Source organism: Ceraceosorus guamensis (genome assembly GCF_003144195.1).
Source record: "Ceraceosorus guamensis strain MCA 4658 unplaced genomic scaffold IE81scaffold_12, whole genome shotgun sequence".
In the NCBI taxonomy this organism is placed as follows: domain Eukaryota; kingdom Fungi; phylum Basidiomycota; class Exobasidiomycetes; order Ceraceosorales; family Ceraceosoraceae; genus Ceraceosorus; species Ceraceosorus guamensis.
The window spans coordinates 38,883-53,141 of NW_020290007.1; the positions used below are offsets into that span (position 1 = coordinate 38,883).

The 14,259-nt window shown below is 56.4% G+C and overlaps 6 protein-coding genes across 6 annotated transcripts; 2 read left to right on the plus strand and 4 right to left on the minus strand.

Annotated features, from left to right (window-relative positions):
- Nucleotides 1-59: 59 nt before the first annotated feature.
- On the minus strand, nucleotides 60-1,290 carry IE81DRAFT_321403 (V-snare-domain-containing protein). Its single transcript, XM_025513327.1, has 3 exons — nucleotides 742-1,290; nucleotides 468-563; nucleotides 60-382 (listed from the first exon to the last, which is right to left on the minus strand). Exons 1-3 carry the CDS (start codon nucleotides 1,062-1,064, stop codon nucleotides 175-177), a joined length of 627 nt encoding a protein of 208 aa, XP_025371419.1. The 5' UTR covers nucleotides 1,065-1,290; the 3' UTR covers nucleotides 60-174.
- Nucleotides 1,291-1,793: 503 nt separating this feature from the next.
- On the minus strand, nucleotides 1,794-3,734 carry IE81DRAFT_321404 (hypothetical protein). The gene is made up of 6 exons (XM_025513328.1): nucleotides 3,458-3,734; nucleotides 3,275-3,355; nucleotides 3,026-3,170; nucleotides 2,799-2,942; nucleotides 2,484-2,722; nucleotides 1,794-2,389 (listed from the first exon to the last, which is right to left on the minus strand). Exons 1-6 carry the CDS (start codon nucleotides 3,544-3,546, stop codon nucleotides 1,921-1,923), a joined length of 1,167 nt encoding a protein of 388 aa, XP_025371420.1. The 5' UTR covers nucleotides 3,547-3,734; the 3' UTR covers nucleotides 1,794-1,920.
- A 965-nt stretch (nucleotides 3,735-4,699) lies between these two features.
- On the plus strand, nucleotides 4,700-6,378 carry IE81DRAFT_321406 (hypothetical protein). Its single transcript, XM_025513329.1, has 5 exons — nucleotides 4,700-5,169; nucleotides 5,316-5,491; nucleotides 5,622-5,883; nucleotides 6,028-6,207; nucleotides 6,286-6,378. Exons 1-5 carry the CDS (start codon nucleotides 4,971-4,973, stop codon nucleotides 6,291-6,293), a joined length of 825 nt encoding a protein of 274 aa, XP_025371421.1. The 5' UTR covers nucleotides 4,700-4,970; the 3' UTR covers nucleotides 6,294-6,378.
- IE81DRAFT_321409 (hypothetical protein) lies at nucleotides 6,299-10,816 on the minus strand. The gene is made up of 5 exons (XM_025513330.1): nucleotides 10,572-10,816; nucleotides 9,746-10,505; nucleotides 7,469-9,660; nucleotides 6,632-7,396; nucleotides 6,299-6,546 (listed from the first exon to the last, which is right to left on the minus strand). The coding sequence occupies exons 2-5, from the start codon at nucleotides 10,383-10,385 to the stop codon at nucleotides 6,538-6,540; spliced, it is 3,606 nt and encodes a 1,201-aa protein (XP_025371422.1). The 5' UTR covers nucleotides 10,386-10,505; nucleotides 10,572-10,816; the 3' UTR covers nucleotides 6,299-6,537.
- Nucleotides 10,817-11,432: 616 nt separating this feature from the next.
- Nucleotides 11,433-13,514, plus strand: IE81DRAFT_321411 (glycoside hydrolase). Its single transcript, XM_025513331.1, has 6 exons — nucleotides 11,433-11,856; nucleotides 11,934-11,963; nucleotides 12,056-12,573; nucleotides 12,641-12,711; nucleotides 12,782-12,889; nucleotides 12,964-13,514. Exons 1-6 carry the CDS (start codon nucleotides 11,828-11,830, stop codon nucleotides 13,291-13,293), a joined length of 1,086 nt encoding a protein of 361 aa, XP_025371423.1. The 5' UTR covers nucleotides 11,433-11,827; the 3' UTR covers nucleotides 13,294-13,514.
- A 55-nt stretch (nucleotides 13,515-13,569) lies between these two features.
- Nucleotides 13,570-14,193, minus strand: IE81DRAFT_345737 (hypothetical protein; the record flags this gene model as incomplete). Its single annotated transcript, XM_025515954.1, has 2 exons — nucleotides 13,570-13,982; nucleotides 14,091-14,193. The coding sequence occupies 2 exons, from the start codon at nucleotides 14,191-14,193 to the stop codon at nucleotides 13,570-13,572; spliced, it is 516 nt and encodes a 171-aa protein (XP_025371424.1).
- Nucleotides 14,194-14,259: the final 66 nt, after the last annotated feature.

Here is a 14,259-nt window from a genome sequence, read left to right on the forward strand (position 1 = left end):
TTGGACAATCGCCGGCCTCCCTTGTACATTGTCACTTCATGCCCCTCTCACCACACCATCACCACCCAAATGTGAAGCAATCAATGTCATCACTTGCCTACTCCCACTCCAAAGTCTTGACCCGGACGCATGGCAGATTGTATTGCCAAAGGCTGCCTCTGTCCTTCGCGGCTTCTAACCAAACCATCTCCAGAGTAAGAGCAAGGCACATGCTCCCAGTACGCAACCCATGATGACGCTATCCCTCTTTCGCCTTCTATTAATCCGCGTGATGATCGTGTTGAGGCCTGGAATCTGGGCTGCGGTGGACTGCAACCTGGAAGTGGCGTTTTGAATGACGCTCCTCTGCTGTGCCAAGTTTGCTCTGGTTGCATAGGCTTGTCTGTGCGAATGTGTGTCACCTGATGTGAGCATGCAGAAGATGTGCACAAGTGTTGGATGCATGCGCCTTTGGCAAGGCCACTCACTCCAAGCTGCTATCGATCATCGAGTGCGAATTTGATATCCTGTCCCTCTCATTCAGCAGAGAAGCCTCTGCTGTAGCTTGACGGCTCTTGTACGCGCTTAACGAGGGGGGCCGCGAGGTGAAAGAGAGTGAGCGAATGTCGATGCTCTTCGTGATCCCTTGCTAGCATTGCCCCGAGCCAATGGCCGGAACAAGCCAGCGATGAGGCCTGGCAACCGACTAGGCAAAGTGGTACTCTACTCTCCTTCTCCATCGAACTGCACATCCGCACGCACCTGATATCGCCCCTGACGCCCTCCAGCACATCTCTCCTATCCCGCCTCTTTTCCACTCTAGCCCACTCCCTCTCATAGTCCTCCACAACCTCGTGATGTCTCCTAACCGCTGCCAACTGAGCCGCGGAAGGGTGTGTTCCCAAAGAAGCAGATAATTGAGAGTTGCACCTTCTAAGATCTGCCAAGAGGGCGGGAACGCTATGTGCCGAGCCGGAGCCTGTGCCTGCTGCTGCTTCGAGATCTGTAGAGCTGGATGATGTCAATGCTGCGTCTATGCGCGACTCTAGCGAGCGTACTGTTCGTCGAATCGACTCGTAAGACATGATGAAATGCAAAAATCGTTCGCTCGCCGAGTCCTTGCAGTGTGAGGGTTCGTCTGAGAACCGCCGGTCGTTTATGCTTCTGTGGAGAGTCAGCACAGGATTTAGCGTGGCAGGCGTGGCAAAGCTGTGCGACGATGGACCATCAACAAAGTTGGTCTGAGTCAAGAGTGAGGATTGTCGCTATCACACACATAGACGTGATTCAAGGTGAAGCCCCATTCGTGATTGTGCTCGCAACTCGTGAATCTTGACCGCGCCCTGAGGAGCGGCAGACATCAACACGCTCCGGCACCCATGCAAGAAAGAGACTCACGACTGCATGCATCGCGCGACAGCTTTGTGCGGAGCGTGTACCGGTACCGTATATAGCGCACGGCGTGCGCGGCTCGGTCATGAGGGGGAGCGTGTTGCGTCCTGCTGTGGAAGCTATCACGAGCCAAGCGAAGACACGAATCTCTTTGAGCGCGCGCGTTGATGCAACACTCACGACTCTGACTGTCACACTCGATCCATGAGCCATAAGGGCTCACAAGTCCATCTCACATTTTCCCTATCAACGTTCCCAGGCAGTCACAGTCCGTCGAAGAGTTTAAAGTTGCGATGTTCCTGACAATGTGTGAATCAAAGGACAACGAGCGAGTCCGGGGCGGGCTACTGTTGCCGCCGCGGTCTCGTGTCATCATCACGGGTCCTTCACCGTCACAGAGGTACGCTACAGGTCCAGCACGGCACTTTTGCACGCATTCACCATTACAAACTCGACTGGGTGCTCATGAACAAAGGCGTCAGAGGAGGAAAGAGCCTTCCGAATCTACGTCGGAGTAGACACCGAAGTGGATCTTGAAGCATCATCTTCTCATCTCGAAAAGCGGGCAAGCCAGGACTGTTCGACTTCCTGCGACACGTTTGAGCCTTCGTCCGAGTCAGTGTGAGCCGTTCTGACGCTTTCCACATAAGAACGTCGAGTGGGAAGTCCATACAGGCGCGGTTCCAAGCCATCCGCATCGTTCTGAGATGGATGGGCAATGATAAAGATGTCTGGCGATAGGTTGGTGCGCGTCACATCGAGCGACGTCGACACTGGGCGGCGGCCTTTTGCAAATTCGTCGGCCTCGTACAGAACAGACCTGGCTTGATCACCGTCTTGCTGCAAACGACGCAGGTTCTGAATGAGCGCGCACGCCATCGTGCTCTGCATCAAGAGCCCTATGGGGAGCCTGATCAATGCGGAATAGCCGTTGAACGCTTCTGCAAGACCAAGTGATCCAATGACGGCCGTCGCTAGAGCACTGATGGCAAAAAAGATGAGCTGATGAGATAAGATGCTGTACGAGCAACAAGTTGGAGCTTTAGCAAAATGGCGCTGCACTCGATTTCTGTTGCACGCGCAGGTGTCGCCATGACGGCAGAGCGACTCACCTGTTGGCGACTCGAGTCGCTTTCTCTTGCGCGTTCCTTTCTGTGATGGAATGAAAGCTGCCGACCAAGTGCCTCTTGGCGTATCTGCCCGACCCTACGATGGTGAGAGCAGTCACAAGACACGTAAAGCCAAAGTCGGCGAAGTAAGGTCCGAAACGAAGGAAACCAAAGCGAGGAGGCAAGGCGTAGACTATGCGCAAGTCGTACGGGCTTCCAGCAAAGTGATATGTAAAACAATTCTAGACCGTGCGGGCCGCACATAGGATGAGTTCAGTAGCCCTGCGCGCGTTTGTCTTTCCCTCGCCAGCTACTCACGACGAGATGGAATGCGGAGACAGCTATCCACAGGAAGAAGCCAACATCGAGAAGCACGAGGTGGCTATGCCAAAGGATGAGGGTTCGTAGAAGAAATGCAACAAGAATGGCGCCCTGCGTGATAGTCTCGCAAACGAAGTACATCTTCGTGTACGGGACGCTCGCATGAGCCAAAAGTCTTGCTGAGGGTAAGGAAACAGGAATCATGTGATGAAAGTCCTGCTCACGATTGTAACGATGTTGGCAGTCATATCGCTCTGTCCACCGACGCTGCACCACAGCACGGCCAGAGTGAAGTTTGCGGTGGCAAAAGCACGAATGACAAAGTAAGTGAAGACGGCCGGCCTCTTCCAGTATTTCAGCATCTTGCCGCTGCCAAACGTGAGCGTGTGCATTGCTGCCGCGTCAGCAGGACAGGACTCGAAATGGAGCAGGTTTGCTCGTGCTATGCTGTTCCAGGGCAAGCGCAGACTCACTCGTTGCTGGCTTGGGCAAGCATGGTGCCGACATGGACGCCGAGACACAGCCAGGACACCCACGGCAGTGCCTCGGTCTCCCTGCAGCGAAGGAGTAAGAGTCTCATCATGAGCATCTTCTCTGTGCTGTGAGAGTGTCACGCACGAGCGTATACCGCATGGCAACCCTGAAGCACGACGCACGTTCTCAACCTGTCTCTTTCCTGTATCCAGACGATGTAAGACGAGAATTGGGCGTCTGAGCTGGGCCCGCGACCCTCGAAAGAGCTCATATTGCCACGTACACGTATCGCAGCTGCGATACGGACAAGTGGAAGTTGCGAGGGAAGGTGACGTCAGGTCAGGTGGCTGGTGGGCAGCTTCTGTGCTCGACGAGGAGCGCAAATGGTCGACCTGCTCAAGCTGAACGTGGATCCTCACATCCACTCTGATGGCATCTTAGTCTCACCTGTCCAGTTTGCTTCGTGTCAAGACTGCCAAGCCTTGTCATCGGTGTGAGCATTTTGTACTCATCGGAGACACTAGGTAGGGCCACAGTGTCGGTCAAGTAGCATCTACGCGCCGACGCACTCCCGGAGCTCAGTGCATCGACCCACAATCCTGGGCGGCAGGGCGCCCTTGAAGGCCTGGCAGCGCTCTGAGGAGTCTGGTGTTCATCCAACGAACATTAGCGCCGGATCTTCTCCTTGAGCAGACCACATATTGATCTAATATGCATTGCCTCTGTGCAGGCTCGTCCGTCGTCAGTGAGGGGTAAGGATGGAGATGTCGGCCCGCAAATCGGAAGCCTGCCTTATTTACTGCGGTACGAGCTCCTATAGCTTCACTTCCCGCGTCTTTGCCTGGCCGGCCGCTGCTTCCAATCGCCTCGCTTGCGCAGCTGGAGTCGTGCGATCGGCTTCGCCCCCAACATTCAATTTGCATCTCCGCCGAGCGCCGTTCGACCTTTGCTGCATCGCGTTGCATCCCATACCCATACCTATGCACGTGCCCATGCCCGTCCGGCCTCGGCTTCGGTGTGAGTACTGAATGGTCGTGCGTCCCGCACACGCCCCAGAGCCGCGGCACGGCACGCTTTCGAGGCTCAAATGCAGGAATCAAACATTGCCTGCTCCCTTCGTATGCTCCGCTTGATTCGCAGTCCGCCTGCCATCGGCTCCATCATTACGCTTGAATTTGGTGTGGTGAGCGTGATGTGGATCAGCTGCCGGCACGCATGCCACCTTAGCCGCGCGTAGACGGTAGCTCTTGACCCTCGCTGAGTGACTCACTCTGACTCGTGACTGGGGTGCGCTGGGTGATCACGTGTTTTTGTCGGAGAGCGCGCGTGCGTGGCCCATGGCACGTTGAATTCCAACTTTGATTTGGTTTAATTCGGATTTTGAATGTGCGATTGCGACGTGGAGGTGAACGAACAGCAGCGATGCACGACATTTGACTCGACTCCTCCCAGTTCACGATCCGAGACTTCAAGATGAAGAGCGATTGCGGGCACGCACACACCCACATACATCCGCTGATATCTACTCAAGACTGATTGACGCGACCATCGAACCACATCAGCAGCGAGCATCACGTCAAAGGCTAGACCTGCCAAGTGAAAGGCGTTCGAATCTCGTTCATCTTGGGAAAGGACCACACAGAAGGACATTTGCCCATCGACTGGCGATCGAACCTGAGCTCAGCTCCATCAGAAATGGCAGACACGCAGCAAAATGCCACAGAGAGCGCAGCGCCCGATTCCTACGCAGGTGGCTCAACTCAGACCTCGACCGGTAATGCAGATGCAGTGCTCAACGTGTCAGGTCTCGATCAGTCAGACTCGCAAGCGGAGGTGCGATCACCATGGAGAGAAGTCAGACTATTTTTGCCTCCCGATACCGCTGGACCTTCAAGTGAGTCCAGCAGAGTCGTACTGCACGCGCCGCTGCTAGTCCTTGTGCGGTATGCGTGTCGGCCGTCTTGTTCGCATCGGCAGACCTCACTCCGCCTCTGCCTTTTTGCTCCTTCACCCTAACCTCCTCGGCCGCCTTCTCTAAAGCCGCAAGCCGAATAGCATCTTCGGACTCTGACCCCAAACCTACCGCCGCTGAGCTCAAAGCTGCATTTGGAGGCGCACTGTCAGGCCGCAATGGACCGGACGCTCCGCTGATGACCAAAGCGATGAGGGAGAAGGAGGACGCCAGGCTGGGGAGGGTCAAGAAGCAGTACACTGATGTAAGTTTCGTGGGCGGGAGAATGACGCGTATGATGTGGGCTATGGTCAGCACAGATGCGAAAGCCTATGAGAATGGCGCAGCACCGAGGATCGCAATCTGAATGCAATCTCGATGCGTAATCACCCCAGGTGAGGATACGAATCAGATTCCCATCCAGACATCAATTGGAAGCCGTCTTCCCCATCGAAGCCACGATCAACGCCGCCTACGATTTCGTGCGCTCCCATCTCAATGCTCAAGGGCAGAAAGCGTCATTCATCTTGTACCAAACACCTCCGAAGAGGGATTTGGGAGAAAAGGATGTCAAGTTGAAAGGGAAAACTTTTGGGGAGATGGGATTTGCGCCACAGGCAGTGCTGATGCTGAGGTGGGAAAAGGCGGATTGGAACAGTGAGTCGGACTAGCGGACCAATGATTGGAGGTGCGAAGCGCATGCGAGACTATGCGCTTGTTTTGAACAGGCTTCGCTCATGCCATTTCCCTAACTCGTGTTTCGACGTGACTGGCGACGATTTTCGCTCTTCGTGCATCCAGCCTCAACATCACAAGCATACCTGTCCAATGCGTTGCTGCAACAGGCAAGCCCTTTGCCTGCACCGCCTTCCTTCGAGCAACAAGTCAACTCTCCTCATGCAGCTCAGACCAGTCAAAAACCGACCGAAGAAAAAGCAACGGGCGAGAAAAAGATGCCAAAGTGGCTCAAAGGATTGCAGAGTGAGCATGAGAGTGTGCCTACTCGCTCTCGTTGTCAGATCCTCGAGCTGATGCTGACTCGTGCACCATTCTTTACAGAAAAGTGAATCACGTCACATTCATCGCGCGCACGCAGAGCTCGATTCATGATTGTACAATTTCAGCCTTTGACATGCAGGATGTGAGATCGAGCACGACTCGAGATTCGCAGCCTTGCAACGCGAAAGGGTGATCATCGAGACGACATTGAGCTGTTGGCGCCATTTGAGGGTATAGTGAAGTCGAAAGATAGGGTTCGTAAAGTAGCTGTATCCGATCGCAGTGCGGCTGCAAATATGCCGCAGAACCACCTCATCGAATCTGTGCGCACAAAGCAGCGCAGAATTCAGCGATCTGTTCGGGCTGCTGTGCAAACCATATTCGTCGACGATCGGCCAAAACTCACAGTCTGTGTCTGCTGGGCGAAAGCGACGCGCCTCTCTGGCAAGTCGTCGTAAGATCTTCGAGGGTATGCCTTGTCCCGCTCTCTATCATCGGGATAAGGGCCAAGTCTTCCCTGACGCGCCTCTCTCTCCCAATCATTGTCTCGATATGGACTCTGCCTTGCTCCAAACTCCTCATCGTAATACGCTCTCGCTTGTCCAGAATCCTGGCTTCGTGGAGGAGGCAAACTCTGCCTCCTCGTCGCCGAGTCTCGAGCACCTCCTGCAATTGGTGGATGCAGCGAGGCAGCAGCTCTTTCGGCAGCCAAGGCGGTCGGGTGTCGGGGAGGTGGTCGTGGCGCTTGAGCCTGCCCGCTCAAAGCATCGCCATAGCCATGAGCGCGAGCGCGAGAGGAGGACGTCGCGTACGGATCCGTCACGGTGGATCTGTACGGTGCGTTTGCGCTCCCTCCACCAGAGCCGTAGTGTCTTGCACTGCACCTCTGGCAGCCGCAGACTTCAGAGTGGGGCGGATCATCATCCGCATCCGCAGAGGTGCGCGATGGTAATTGTGGCGGAGGCGAGGCGAACGCGGCTCGAGGAGGGACTGGGCTCCTCGCGCGCGCCCGTTCACGATCTCCGTAGTAGCCTCCCTGTGGTGCAGCTGGGTACGCATCTCGCTCGCGATCCAGCGCGCTCCCGCCGTCGTATGCGCGTTGGCCGTAGCTCGATGCAATGTCCGAGACGCGCCGCGTGTTCTTCGGCATATCCGCTGGAGGGTTGGATGTCTGGAGCAAGATCGGAGAAGGTCAGATTTGAATCTCAAAGGTCGAAGGTGCCAGCACGGGCAAGGTACTCACAACGCGCCTGTACCCTTTGTTCTGCTGCTCTTCTTCTCGTTCCATCTTTTCGACTTGGTATCGCGCTTTCATGCGAGCAACAAAGCTGCGCTCGCTCTCTGTGCTCAGGGTGCGAGAGACGCTAGCGCCGGACAGGCGGCTGCCGCCAACCGAGGGAACATAGCGCTCTCGCTCCCGCTCGCGATCTTCTAAGGTAGGTTCAGGCTTGCTTGACGTCGGGCGACCAGAAAAGGAGCCCACACCTGCCCGGTTGACTGAGCTCGAGGGCGCGGCCTTTGTTGGGGTCGTGCCAGCACTAGAATCTGCAAATGAGCGATCAGGTCTAGACCGGCTCGTGTCAGGGCTATCAACATTTTCGCGAGCATCTCCAAGACCTTGCCCTCCAGCACGGTTGCGATCCCTCAGCTGTGTCTCGGCGTCCTGCAATCTTCTGGCAAGATCCGCTTCACGCTCCATCAACTTTTCTCGTTCCCTTTCCCTTTCCCACAAGGACAATCTGCGCTCGTGTAGCTGACCAGGCGGCGGCGCCTCGGTGCGAGCACTGATCTCGGGCCCTTCCTTCCGCGGAAACCCTAAGCCAACTCCGCCTGTGAGACCCGTGCTGTTACCGTCACGGTCTGGACCCGACAACCTCATCGATTGTGCTTCTTTGACGCTCGACAGTGGGCGGACTGGCTCCAGATCACGGGGTGTTGCCGGGGCAGCTGCGGACGAGTCGGAGGAGTTGCCTGTCGTGCGACTGCCACTGCCGGTACTGTCGCTAGCGGCGGCAGTGTTAGCCTCGGAGGCATCAGTATTGCGCGTCACGTTCCGATCAGCAGACGTCGCAAGGGCGGCGCCACGGACATCTGTGGGAATGCGCGGAGGGCTAGCGGGAGAGCTAGGCTCACCACGATCGATGATCGTGCCCTCCGCAACGCTCGAGTCTCGCTGCGTGTGTCCACCGCCGAGCTTCTGCTCGGCATCCACTGTTTCAGCAGCACTGCTGCTGCGCATGCCGGCGTTGGTCGCAGCGCGTTCCAGGGGGTTGGAAGCGATGGGCGTAGTGGCGTTTGGCCCGACCGCGGAGGAAGTCGCGGTATTGCTGGCAGTCGATAGGCCCATGCTATGTTTACGCCTGGCGAAGCCGAGCAGACCACGTGCTTTCCCGATGCTCTCCTTCTCAGCTGGAGCCTTCTCGCTCGCTGCATCGACCGGGTTTTCATCGGCAAGCGCGCCACCTGTCTGGTTGGATGGCCCTGACGGCTTGCGGTCAAGCACGCGAGGCCCTACTGGCTTAGCAACCGCTGCAGCTGATCCGGTGCCGCCATGAGAGTACAAGGGTGGGGCGTTCGCATTGGCGCTTTCGGAAGTACGCGCAGTCTGAGCGTCCAGCTCGCCGTTTTTCTCCTCGACGAATGACGGCGACGTGGCGCTGGCGTCCACTACTCTACCGCTACTGTCTAATCTGGGCAAGCTGCGCATGACTTGGGGTGACTGTTCCAATCCCTCTGGCTTGGGGTCGTTGGAGGCAGGAGTGCTCGCTCTTGCGGCAGCCGGGGGGACCCAGCCAAGCTGCTGTGCGGTCCAAGCAGCTTGCGCTTGTTCCCTAGCGCTGCTCAAGGCGGCCTCTCTGGCTGCCAAATTAGCTTGCGCCTGCAATTCTGCTATTGCTAGCATCGTTGCCTTGCCGATTTCTTCTTCGGAAAGGTCTGCAGGCTCTCCACCAGCGGGCATAGCTTCGCTGACTGCTAGATTCAGCCAAGAGTTGACACGACCCACGTGCGCCCCACTTCTGCGCACCGCTTCGCATGTTCTGCGGAATTCCGAGTCTGCTAAACCTCCCAGCGCTGCGGCAACCACTAGACTGGTGGCTTGGCTCTTGGCTCCAACACTACTTGCATGGGTGGCTTTCGCGCGTGTGATGTCCGCCGTCAGCGCGCTCACCTGAGCAATGTAACGGTCGTGACTCTCGATGGCCCTTCCGCCCGATTTTTTGACATTCTTTTCGTGGCCTGCGTGTGCCTTCTTGACTTTGCTGTCGAGCGTCTCTAATGTCTCATCGTGAGCTCGCTCTTCCTTGGCTACCCGCTTAAAAAACTTGGCACAGTGGTCATTTAGAGATTCATACTCGCGCTGAACCAGCTTCGAATGCTTCGTCGAGACCTCAGAAATGCTTTCGAGCAGAGCGGCTGACGTGATCAGCGTTTGGCCTGTGCGATGAGAGATGCGGCGCAAGATCATATCAGCACGCATAGCATGCGCGGCAACATCTTTAGAGAAGAGCCCGCGACGCACCAGGCACTTCAGCATACGCCTTCCCTTGACCAAGCTCCTTGGCTCCTTTCGCCAGACGCTTCTCGCACTTGGCCATGCGAGCGCTCAGGTCCCTGTACTCATCGAAAGTGACGAGTAGCGATTCGAGAGACTTGAGGCTCTTGTGCAGATCGCTTCTCTCCAACTGAGGTCCATTCCCACCAGGTGACGCGGACACGGTTCCCGTGGTTGGCGTCGGACTAGTGGATCTTCCAGAGACATTATAGGAGCCCGACGGAGAGATGGAAGGAGTCAGAGCGGCAACTCCAGGAGTGGTTGGCGTACCGCCCACACCAGGCACACCAAGCGCTGCGTGAGGATTGAAGTCAAAGTAGGCCGCTGCTGCTGCGGCCGCGGCCGCGGCCGAGGCCTGGGGTGAGAACGGGACGTAAGCGGGCCCACTGGGCGTGCTTGATCGAATAGATCCACTGATGCTCGCCGCGTCATAGCTGGACGTCAAGTTGCCTGCTACTGCGACCGGCATTTGGGGCGGGGCCAAATTGCTGTAGGCTGCGTCGGCTGATTGCCAATCATCGTTCCGCCCGGCAGCGTTGTTCTGCGGACTCTCCGGCAGGTTTGAACCGGCTGGCCGACTGTCTCCTCCTCGAAGAAACTTCTTCATGATCCAACAGTCTCGCTGAAGTTGCTGGTGTCCACCTTGTGAGGGTGTGAAGTTTGCACCGAATTCAGAGTAATCTCGGCGACATGCATCCAGGTCGTGCTCTGGGCTAGGCGTGCGGGTCTTGACGATGAGGATCGTTAGAGCGCTTGCTCTCAGCTAGACAGTCCAAGCGCTGGAACTACTCACATACAGCAGGTGTTGTGGAAATCTGGAGGCTCCGAGCCGAATGAATAATGGGTGCTCGCTGAACTTTGAAGCTGATCGAGGCAAGCACATCTAATCTGGAGTGTGAGTCGACCTCTCGCACGGCACGGCACGGCCGCAGGGCAGCAAAAGCCCACAGCTCCCGTGACCAGCACGCAGCCAAAATAAAGCTGCTTTAGGGGCTTGCGCGTGCTGCTGCTTGCGCGTGATGCATGCATGGGCGGTCCGGCCGGCGCGACCTTGCACCACATGAGACAAACCAGCGTGCCGTACCGTGCGTGCATCGCATCGCGCCTTTGATGCGCGTATATATCATATGTGTACCGTACGCAGCAGCAGCAGCATGCAGCAACTAACTCCTTTGACACAGACTACGCGCGCGGCTCCTGCATGCGCGTCGAGCAGGCATAATGATGGATGGACACAGCCCCATTTGAATTAAGTAGCTATAGCCATGGTCACTCCCGACTCGTTTCGTGAATGGCGGAGGCTGAACCCGCTCGGGCAAGTGGTGAGTGTCGCTGCTTGATCTGTATTCCTTCAAGCGGATGCAGACACATCAGCAAGCACGAATCCTAAATGTCGAATCAGAGATGCCGATGAGGTCGGAAGCCGAACGTGTGCGGGTCCGGGACCTGCAGTTGGCCCATGCACACACGTACGGCAGGCAAGGCATGCCTTGAGGCGCGGTGGCTTCATTCGTGATTCACGATTGCGCCGAGCGGCGTGCGCGCGTGCACTCGTCGTGACGCCGCAATTGCATGAGTGCCACGGTCGTGACTGAGTAGCTGAAAGCCGCGCAACATAGCTTGCGCGCACATAATGATAGAAGCTTCGCGCGTAGACGCGGAACTCCTCCACTCGAACACGCAAGAAGCAGAATTGGGCTAGCCCTTGCTGACGAGTCCCTCCATTCACGCCAGAGCAGGGTCCATAGGCGCGTTCCTTTGCCCAATCATCACGAATCGAGCAACGCCCTCATTTGCCTTTCCGGTCGACCACTCACTCTCAAAAACTCCACGATGGTTCAAGCTTTATGAATGAGCTCGTTCACCCTTCCCTTGCTCTCGCGTGACTCGCTGCTCTAGTAGCTGAACGCCTCTATCACGCTCACATACCCGCTGCCTCTGCACCACTGTTCTTCGACACATTCACGATTGTTTGGAGTCACACGATTCACCTTGCGCACCTCGGTGATAGATGGCATAAGCGATTGCTTGAGTGAAACAGCTGACAGCATGGCGCAAGGAAAAGTCCACGGTGGATAGTGAGTGGCAGAAGGGCAAAAAGCATATAGCATGACAAGCTAACACACTCTCGAAACGCGCTCGCAACCTTTTGTAGCTTCACCAGCTGGAGTATATACGGCAGAGGGTGAGCTATTCGGAATGCTTTGATTCTGAGAACATGTATAAGCAGCTCTGAGAAACATCGCTTACAAGTGCTCTGCCAAACTCGCGCAACAGCTACAAGCCCAATGCCTTGCCTACCCAGCATCTCACACACATCTTTTACGCCTTTGCTGACGTCAAGACGGACAGCGGCACCGTCTTCCTCACAGATCCATGGGCAGATGTACAAATACCTCACGACTCTCCTGCTAGCGACTCAGACCTGCGGGGCAACCTGGGCGCTCTGTTGAGGCACAAGCGCGCAGATCGGACCACAAAGGTCATCCTCTCAGTCGGAGGTTGGTCCTTCAGCTCCCACTTTGCTCCCGTCGCAAGCGACCCGCGAAAACGTGCAGAATGCGTACGAAGCGCCGTCGAGCTGCTCGAGGATCACGCTTTTGATGGTTTGGATTGGGATTGGGAGTTTCCCGAGAATCCTCAACAAGCAGCAGATTACGTCTCTCTGTTGCGCGAAGTCAGATATGCTTTGGAAAATCATGCACAGCGCAAGAATGAGCCTCGCTACCTGCTCACTGTCGCCGCACCGGCAGGGGAAGAGAAGCTGCGAGGCTTGCGATTGCAGGAAATGGACCGTGAGTGGCAAGGTTAGCATACATCCTCAGACTACAGCTGCTGACGAGGTTGTCGCAATGGATGCAGAGGTGCTGGACTATTGGAACGTCATGACGTACGACTTTGCCGGCTCGTGGGATGAGCGCGCCGGTCATCAAGTGAGCACATTCGTACGGATCGCATGATCGAGGTTCAGCCGCGGCTCTGACACCGAAAATTCACTCTCAGGCTACGCTCAGAGGTCCGGCACCAAGTTGCGAAGCCACAGTGGCTGCGTTTGGTCGCTTTGGCGTGCCGCCTCACAAGCTGGTCCTCGGTATACCCCTGTATGGTCGGGTGAGTATGCTTGTCTACTCGGCGTGAAATGCTCGTAATCTCATCGAGTCTCTCCACCACATGCGGCGAAAAAGTCATTCTTGAAATGCGGAGGTCCTGGGTCGTCTTTCAAAGGCGTTGGAAAGGGCACGCACGAAGCTGGCCTGTACGACTATAGAGCCTTGCCTCTGCCAGGTGCGCAGGAAGAGCTTCATCCTTGCGGCGCTGCGAGCTGCAGGACCTCCGATGGTGAATGGGTCACGTATGATACTCCATTCACTGCCAGGGACAAGGCAGGTTATGTCAAATGGGCCGGACTCGCTGGCGCGTTCTACTGGGATCTTAGCGGCGATGCCGAGGGTCAGCGCGCCATCGTTCCTGCCGTGGCCCAAGAGGTGAGTAAGGCACGCCGGCGCGTGCGGTGAGTAGAAAAACCGCCAAGCTGTAGTGTGGACAGACCTTTGCGGCTATGCCATACGTGGCTGACTCTCGCTTCCGCGAAATGCAGCTTGGTCAACTCGACCAGACTCCGAATCACCTCTCTTACAATTGGAGCAAGTATGCCAACGTTCGGGAAGGCCGTCCCTGAGCTAGCTAACCGTACCATTACTTCCAAGAGTCGTGACACCCACCCTGCGGAGCAGGAATGCGCAATGCATCATCAACTTGATGTGTCGTGTAGCGGGCCGTGTGTGATGTGATTAGAATGTGCGCCTATCTTGACCGAATACAGGACGTGGTCTCTGTTCCTTGGGTCCAGGTCTGAGCAACTTTTCCACCGCTTCCTTCTCCGCCAAGTCTCTTTGTCTCTCCTTCTCTTCCGCCTCTGCCATCCTCTGAGCAAACTCGGCTCGAGCAGTATCCTGATCCGCGCTCGCCTTTTCGACTTGCCGATTGGTTGGAGGTCTACCAGGAACACTGGCCACCTTGACAGACTCGGGTGTCGATTGTGCTGCTTCGCCTGGTTTGAGGAGAAGCATGCCTGCTACTGCTCCCAGAACTGTGAGACCCTGTAGGCCGACGCGCCATCTCAGGGCGATTTGGAAGTTCTTCCTGTCCCCTTTTCGCAAGGCATACGAAGCCCAAAGTAGTGCGCCGCAAGTGGCCAAGCAACCTAAAGAGTATCCCAGTAGAGTGACGTTGAATGAGTGAGCGACCGAATGTTGAGACCTGCTCGCGAGCTACGAGGGCAATGGCTTTGCTGATGCCTTGCGTCACTTACCAATGGGCACAATCGGCTCTTGCTTCAGCTTCCTCCACAGCTTGTCCTTTGGCAATTCGACAGGCGCGGCAGGCGCGCTCGGCGGCACAGGCACCTGCGACATTCCGAAGCGGTAACACGCAATGTGTGGGCAATCGACTTGACGCAGTGTGCAAGCGCTGACAGCCTC

What these genes read in the sequence shown, in the direction of transcription:
- IE81DRAFT_321403 (XM_025513327.1), bottom strand. Translation starts at nt 1,064, where the DNA reads ATGTCTTACGAGTCGATTCGACGAACAGTACGCTCGCTAGAGTCGCGC. An exon ending in GGCGTCAGGGGCGATATCAG is followed by an intron (nt 564 to 741) that starts GTGCGTGCGGAT and finishes CCCCTCGTTAAG; the next exon opens with CGCGTACAAGAGCCGTCAAG. An exon ending in ATGATCGATAGCAGCTTGGA is followed by an intron (nt 383 to 467) that starts GTGAGTGGCCTT and finishes ACATTCGCACAG; the next exon opens with ACAAGCCTATGCAACCAGAG.
- IE81DRAFT_321404 (XM_025513328.1), bottom strand. Translation starts at nt 3,546, where the DNA reads ATGAGCTCTTTCGAGGGTCGCGGGCCCAGCTCAGACGCCCAATTCTCG. An exon ending in CTTGCCCAAGCCAGCAACGA is followed by an intron (nt 3,171 to 3,274) that starts GTGAGTCTGCGC and finishes CACGTTTGGCAG; the next exon opens with CGGCAAGATGCTGAAATACT. An exon ending in CTGCCAACATCGTTACAATC is followed by an intron (nt 2,943 to 3,025) that starts GTGAGCAGGACT and finishes CCGTACACGAAG; the next exon opens with ATGTACTTCGTTTGCGAGAC.
- IE81DRAFT_321406 (XM_025513329.1), top strand. Translation starts at nt 4,971, where the DNA reads ATGGCAGACACGCAGCAAAATGCCACAGAGAGCGCAGCGCCCGATTCC. An exon ending in CGATACCGCTGGACCTTCAA is followed by an intron (nt 5,170 to 5,315) that starts GTGAGTCCAGCA and finishes CCTTCTCTAAAG; the next exon opens with CCGCAAGCCGAATAGCATCT. An exon ending in TCAAGAAGCAGTACACTGAT is followed by an intron (nt 5,492 to 5,621) that starts GTAAGTTTCGTG and finishes TAATCACCCCAG; the next exon opens with GTGAGGATACGAATCAGATT.
- IE81DRAFT_321409 (XM_025513330.1), bottom strand. Translation starts at nt 10,385, where the DNA reads ATGAAGAAGTTTCTTCGAGGAGGAGACAGTCGGCCAGCCGGTTCAAAC. An exon ending in GGCGTATGCTGAAGTGCCTG is followed by an intron (nt 9,661 to 9,745) that starts GTGCGTCGCGGG and finishes CTCATCGCACAG; the next exon opens with GCCAAACGCTGATCACGTCA. An exon ending in ACAAAGGGTACAGGCGCGTT is followed by an intron (nt 7,397 to 7,468) that starts GTGAGTACCTTG and finishes ATCTTGCTCCAG; the next exon opens with ACATCCAACCCTCCAGCGGA.
- IE81DRAFT_321411 (XM_025513331.1), top strand. Translation starts at nt 11,828, where the DNA reads ATGGCGCAAGGAAAAGTCCACGGTGGATA. An exon ending in TGGAGTATATACGGCAGAGG is followed by an intron (nt 11,964 to 12,055) that starts GTGAGCTATTCG and finishes CTCGCGCAACAG; the next exon opens with CTACAAGCCCAATGCCTTGC. An exon ending in GCGATTGCAGGAAATGGACC is followed by an intron (nt 12,574 to 12,640) that starts GTGAGTGGCAAG and finishes CAATGGATGCAG; the next exon opens with AGGTGCTGGACTATTGGAAC.